This window comes from Montipora capricornis, chromosome 7 (assembly GCF_036669925.1).
Source record: "Montipora capricornis isolate CH-2021 chromosome 7, ASM3666992v2, whole genome shotgun sequence".
Lineage (NCBI taxonomy): Eukaryota > Metazoa > Cnidaria > Anthozoa > Scleractinia > Acroporidae > Montipora > Montipora capricornis.
Window position 1 is genome coordinate 46227994 of NC_090889.1, and position 7500 is coordinate 46235493.

A 7500-nucleotide genomic window follows, 5' to 3' on the forward strand; every position below is an offset into this window, starting at 1 on the left:
GTTCATGACTCTGCAAGAGACCACCAGCAGGCCGGTAGACAACGGATGAAGAGACTATACGACATCCGGAGTGAAGCTTTTACTTTCAAGAAGGGCGGACTTGTGTGATTGTACAAACCTCAACGCAAGAAAGGCAAATCTCCAAAGCTGAGCCGGCCATGGGAAGGGCCGTATGTTGTCGTAGAACGCCTAAATGATGTTGTGTATAGTATTCAGCGTGGCCCTCGGGCAAAGCCTAAGGCTATGCACATAGATATGCTTTTGCAGTACCGCGGAGATGCTTGTGCGGATTGGTTTAATGAAATGAACCACCTGAAGGACAGGGTGCGAATCTACCTCAAGGAGCATCTACCCGCCAGGAGGTGCTTGAAGACACCACAAGGAACAACGCAGCATCCCGTTGTACACGGAGGAGAAGGCGTAAACCCCCCCGATTCAGACGGATTGTTCCCGTTACCAGTTATGAAACCTTACCACTGCAGAGAGGCCAGGACAACCTCAGGCGTTCAGACAGGAGTCGGAGAAGACCCCTCAGATGTAGTGACTTTATGGCGAGATGCAATGTATAGGGAACACGGCATAGTGTTGTTGAGAAATTGCTTAAGAACTTTGAACTTTCTCTTTTTTCTCTCTCTCTCTCTTAGTTGTTGTTATATGTTTCCTTATCCGGGACGAATAATTATCTTGTAGGGGGGCAGTGTAACGGACTGTTGTGTGACATAGTGCCCAAATATGGTAGCTCCATATTGGGCATGCCATGTGGTGGTTAGAGCAGAGCAGATTGTAAGAGTGTGTGGCTCGCGGACGATATTAAAAACTGAAAAAAAAACAAGCGTACGGTGTTAGCGAACCCAGGTTACGGTAACATTATGATATTTCCATTAAAGGTTCGAATCAATGAGTATACCAAGATATTTCATATAGTTTTTCATTTCTAACGGTTGGTTAATATTTGAGTTGCTATAACTCTAATATTGGGATGAAAGGAAAGGGCCTTTTGGCGTGGATGAAAGATGATATAATTAGATTTTTTTGCATTCAAGGTTAGTTTAGATTCAAGTGTTTTAAGATCTCTGTTTGTATAAGTTACACTAGTAAGATCGGCAATCGAGTAGAAATGAATCTTATTGAAAGCAAGGGTCCCAGCACGGAAACTTGGGAAACTCAGCAGAGGGTTTGACTGGGGTCCGATATATAACCATTAAGAGTCGTATACTGTCTGCAACCAGTTAGATATGACCCGGCTAAACCAATCATTTACTACTCCTCTGAAGCCATAGCTTTCAATTTTAGAGAGAAGAATATCATAATTTACAGTATCGAAAGCCATTTTTTAAATCAATGAATAAACAACAAGTGAACTGGCCTTTATCAAAATTAGTAAGAATGTCATTTAGGATTTCTAGAGTAGCATGTTGTGTGCTATGCTTACCGCGAAATCCGTATTGAGATGCCTTTACTGATTCATAATAAAAACGCACGCCATTTACAAATTAAAAAGCACAAAAACGTCACTAGAAAGAAAGAACCGGAGAAAGCAGCTAGCCACAAGGGCCTGGGGCCGGGCCCTAAGAGGAGAGTCCATGAGCAGATCAAGTTTCCCTGCAGGGATCCCCGGATTGTGGACACCGTGAACAGCGCACGGACAAATGGAATCCACGTCCCAGATGTACCTCTCTAAATGTTGATAAGAGGAAATCCATTCACCAAGGCACAAAAACCATTCAAGACCCAAACATCACAGAAGCAATATTTAGAAAAAGGTTTATAGTCCAGGAACACTCTCTGCTTAAGATCAACTTTGGCTCACACGTTTATACGACGAAACAGATCTTTTTCTGAAGTTAAAAACCTGGCTACCAGCCAATTAATAAATTGTCAGAAAGAAAAAAATTCCTGTCATCTTACGTGTGGTAGTGCAGTAACACAGCGCTTTAATCCATATTGTCAACATATTGTCTTCCAGGATATTGAAGTTGTCTTTGTGTAATATGTGGCTCTAATAGTACACGATATTGTTTTAGTATTGTATATTATTGTAGTGCCATGGTAGAAGTCTTAGGTAAATAGCCCCATAAGGAGACATGTGGTTACTAGCAAAGTACTAAACCCAGAAAGATTGAAGGAAATAAAAGGAAATCGAGAAACAATGGCTTCTAGGCTGACATGTTGATCATTTTCAAGTTCCCTCACAACTTCTTTTCACCACAAATTTAAGCATGCACTCTGAGCGTCTGACAGCTTTGTAACACGAAAGTTTACTGAGGTTAGTATCTGGATGGGTGACCTAAAAATATAACACTTTGTAACAGAAGCTCAAAAATGCGAACCAAGCAAGGTAGAGGTTTTGTTAGATTATCCAAAAGTAAACATTGATACACAGTTTTTAGGAAGAGCAGAAGGAAGTTTTCTGGGCGGTCGATCGAGAATAAAATATTTTGTCATCAGCAACAAAATTTACGACATGAAAACAACATTAATTTTGAATCACAAATATAAAAAGTTACCATCAGCGAAAAACATTTTGGGAGATTTTTGCTCCGTTCAATTTTGTTATTGTACTTTTGGCTGCACCAGTAAATCGCAAGTGACATCGAATTCAGCAGGCACCGTGATCCAGTTACCCCGGCATACTTACTCGCGAAACATTGAAGCATCTGTGTCAAATGATGGCAAGACATCGGGTTTTTGTTTTTGTTAGCATTCTTCTTCTTTTAAGTGTTATAAAGTTTGACAAGAAATGTGCGAATTCAAGATCACAATCACCCAACTCTTGAGGTTGATCATTGTTTCTGCAAAGTCAAAAATTTACTCTCCAAGACGAGGTTATTTATCACCTGGTAATTCTATCGTTTTGGAAATAGCACCTATTTTATTATTCATCAGGGTTACAATTTTTTGCTGATTTTGGGGCTCATTTTGTTGAAACTCAAGCACGCTTCCAACAGACTTGTTTATTTTCGTGACTTATGCACGTGCTGCTTACAGTGCACTACCATAAAAATCCTCCCGTATCACATTTCAACCCACGTAGTCAAATTTGTTAAGCTCGAAAATTACACAACATAATAAATTCACATAGGCTGGAAATCTCACAAAAACCTTTTCCAGCGAAAAATTTATTGAAACAAACAACATATTTGCTATTAGAGGCAAAAAACCCTATTGCAATTGCGTGCGTGCAAACAAGACACAGAATCCGTGTCACAAAGCACATGCAATTAAATAAATTTCTGACAGTTCACATCAAATCCTTTTCGAAAGAGCCTTGACCGTAAATAATGAAGCACAAAAGAGACAACAAGCTTTCAGTCAAATTGTTCTTCACTGTCACATTTCCATTTTCTTAACCTTTGCAGACGGTTGAGTAAAAAATAAATGCAAATTGCCAGACAACTCAGAGGCGACTTCAGTAAACACTGTGATGCATTCAAGGCGTTCGATTCCTTCAATGTTTGTTAAATCCATTGCCATTTGATTTCAGTGTTGCATATAATACCAAGTTAGTAAAATAGTAGAAACAAAGCTCACCTGATATCCAACGGCGAAGTATGAAATTGTTGTCGAAGACCATTACTCGTCGCTTTAAAGATTTCAGATATTTATTTTTCACCGCCTGTCTTGTTTATCCAATTGACGTTCCATTCTTGAGCTTCATGAAGGTATGTTTTTTTAAAGATCCACTAAAACGCCATTACCGTTACAATGACTTTCGACGCCATCGAAGGTTAACAAAAATTACTGAAATTTCCAATTTCCAGACTGTGCAGAGTTGAGTACAAATAAATACAAATAGCCAGACAACAGAGATGACAGAAACACTTAAGGTGTTCGATTCCTTCTGTCTTTGTTGAACCCATAAGTTACCACAGGATTTTCCATTTCGTCTCAGTGTTGTAAATAACACCACACTTGGCAAAATATTAGAAATACAGCTCACTTTGATTTCGGCTCGATGGGCGAAAGATTGTTCTCGAAGTCCATTATTAGTCGCTTTTAAGTTTCCAGATATTTATTTTTCACCACCTGTCTTGTTTATCCAATTAACGTTCCATTCTTGAGCTCCAAAAGGGTATATTTTGTTTAAAGATGCACTAAAACGCCATTCGCGAGAGGTACTTAATGACGAACACAGATACTGAGTCTGCGCACGAGTGTATGTTACTAGTGGTTATGCTTGCGTTGTGAGTAAACCATCTTTCAGTTGTAAAATAATTGATTCATTTTATCCGGAACAATATAAATTGTTTTTATATACTCTTTTAGTACAGCAATCCAATTTAATGGACAGGTATTTCAAAGCTATGTGTTAATGACAGTGGAGCATACAAAATTTAGCAAAACGTAGCTAACGCAATTGTAATGGTGCACTGGCATTGCTTCCGTAGATCAAGAATAAATTGTTTTTCGAACATTTTAATTTGGCTCTGTTACACATAATTATATGCAGCGGTCGCGACCGTACCGATTTCGACAGGGCAGCATTTCATGTCATACACCCTTTGATCTGACTCTCATAAGATAAACTCATTTCTAACATAGAAATTTCACCCTAGATGGCAGCAAAGGAAAATGAATCAGTGCAAGACTCAAATCTTTAACATTAGGTTCGCCCGCTAAATGGTCAACTGACGTACGTAACTAGCTGATAAAAACTCCCGAAAATTTATAAGTAACACGATAAGTACTTATCACAATGACTGGTTGGCTTTCAATTTTTAAAATGGTTCTTAGAACAAAATACTGCAAATCCGCGATATTATTTTTTGAACTGTATATCTATCTTCTCAGTCCTGTGCCTAATACCCAGAATATCCTTTTGAGTGTGTTAGTCCAAGAATGATTGGGATCATTTCATTGTGTAAATCGCTAGAAGCGTTGCCAGGGGAATTGGTGGTAACCATTTCGTCTAACCTCAGCCTGAGTCTTCATTCAATTAGGCGCGTAAAGACCTGGGAACCTGATGACAGAACTTTGGACATGAAATGTAACCGAGCCAAAACATTGGATTGCTGAATTTGAGTTCTTGAAAATTAAAACCGATGAAAAACAATTAAATCACTACGAGACTAGCAAATCGATTGATAACTACCATTACGCTTTTCAAGCAATCAACCGAATTTTACCCGGTCGCAGGGTCACCACGTTGGTGGCAGCCGATGAAGAGTTCTCGTCTTTCGATGCGTTCCTCGAACCGACAAGGGACAGAATTTTCTCTTTGAATTGGAGTTCGTTAGTTTGTAAAATGGAAAAATTGCTTGTGTAACCAAATTTTCTGGTTTAAATCAAAGTTATTATCGTACGTCAAAGGATGACTTGTCGAAAGGTATGGTCGCGCTGCTCTTTATAGTGTTTCTTGAAATAAAAAAAAAAGTCGCTAGTTAAATGTGAAGGGGAAAGTTCACTCGCATCTGCCTGTAGTTCATCCTCACATTTTCACTTGACTCTAAGGAGGGTTACGTCATAAACTTTTTGTCATTTCTGCTCAAAAATTGTAATGCTTCCCGTGATTATGTGAAAGCAATCTCAATACTGCACTGCATATTGCCGGGCTGATGTGACAATAAAAGTGCATTTTACGCTTATCACAGACTCTATTCAGTGTCCACTTGTATGAATGGTGCACTGATTGATTTCTGTTTTGGTGTTACAGCAAGCCTTGTTATTTTTGTTCTCCTGCAGCCGGTTTTTGATGTATTTTGCTTAATAAAAACCTACTTTCATTACAATTTTGGTTGCTTTCTCGGGTACAACAATGATGTGAATCGGAATGTATACGTGCAAGTATACGACCTTAGCCGGAAGAAGCACCGTGCACACAGTTGCGCGTGATTTTAGTGACTTGGAGGTTGCGCTGAGTAGCCATAAGGAAAAAAACGTCAGTAATTAAGGCCGCGAACCTCAGAATCCGCCACGCTCTCGCTCATGTTGTTTCACGCTACTAACTCAAATTTTCCGCTCACACCTTGTATGAACAAGAGTAAAGTGAAAGCCAGAATTCCATCCCACTAAGCAATTTCGCTACGCATGAAAATTATTGTTTCTCAAATGTCTCCTTAGGCCCCGTCCACACTTATCCAGATATTTTTAAAACTGAGAATTTTTCTCCTTATTCTAAAAAAATACGCGTCCACACGTAGCGTATTGAAATCGTATTCAGCCGCCACAAGAAAACACTAAAACGATGCGAATACGATAGTTTCACTTACAAAGCAAAGGTAAAGGTACACCTTATTTAACGTCATTAATTCCTTTACCCTCTTGAGCGAGGGTAGTCTCCCAGGAAGCCAACGGTGCGCTCATTTTACCTCCCTCTTTCCGGTTTAAGGGTATTTAAGGAGACTCGAAAGGGTTTTTCGTTGCTATAGTGTGTGTGAGACGATGAAAGATGCCAATGAAGGATATTTCATAGTGTAGGCAAACTATAAATATCTTTGCAACTCTAATGTTGGGTAATACTTTAAGGGCATTTATGACGTCATATCGTTTACCATGGCAACACGCCAATTCCACAAAAAGGCCCTCTAAATTTCAGTTTTTGAAAATTATCTGAAAAACTAGGTTTGTGACCTACCGTTTTTATTTATTTGTTGGGAATCTCCCTACATTCTTTAACTTCTTAGAGAGTATGACAAAAAGTTATCCAGTAGAATTTAAGATACATCGAAAAAAAGCACGTTTTATAGTTTACAGAAAATTGTACTAGATAAATTTCCCAGAAAGTTTTTTTTTTATTTGAAGTGCCATCGTGAATGATACGTGCGTGCAAAAAATCAAGATAGGTCACCGAGCAAAATGTCGAGATAAAGACAAATTTTTTCAGCAAGTTTTATTGCCGGTTCGCGTGATTTTACGCCGTATTTTCACTTCCGGTGAGTTGCGCGCGCTACTTTTGATAGAAATTTAATTCATTCAGCTGACAGGTGTCTCTAAGTTATGGCGTAAGTAGGCTACACTAAAAGGAAAGAAGTCGAAACAAGGATGTGAGATCCGGGGATCGAACTGGGGACCTCTTGCACCAAGGCGGCGCACTAATTACTGACTGTGCCATTCTTGCTCCTCATGCTTATTCGCCAAGCTGGCAATCTATGAGCCCGCACGCAACAATGCGGCGCCAATTTTCATTTGGTGTTGACCGTTGTTCATGTTTAGTGTGAGCTTAGTGTTGTTTACATCTTCTAACATGTCGAAATCAGCGAAAAAAATGCAGAAAATATACGAAAATTAACCTTTCCATTAACCTTCTATTTAATTGTTTTATAGCCCTTATTGTCGTAGCTGACACGGAAATCAGCCTTGCTATGTTCAATCACTTCCTTAAATACTCAGCTTGAAGATTTAACAACGTAAAATGCAACTGCATGCAAGGTATTAAACTTAAGAGAAGCCCAAGGAGTAACAACTTGTCTAGAATCCGTCATTCATTTACAAAGACTGGGGATGACTGAACTCGAGAGATATTCGAAAACCTCCGTTTTCGTCCGTCCACACGTATACGGA

The 7500-nt window shown here is 39.2% G+C and overlaps 1 protein-coding gene across 1 annotated transcript in view; it reads left to right on the forward strand.

Annotated features, from left to right (window-relative positions):
• LOC138056103 (uncharacterized) overlaps positions 1-108 on the forward strand; it is a 375-nt gene extending 267 nt beyond the window's left edge. The window contains exon 1 of the mRNA XM_068901939.1: positions 1-108. This exon is cut by the window's left edge and continues 267 nt beyond it. Coding sequence (XP_068758040.1) covers positions 1-108 — 108 coding nt within the window.
• The last annotated feature ends 7392 nt before the right edge of the window (positions 109-7500 follow it).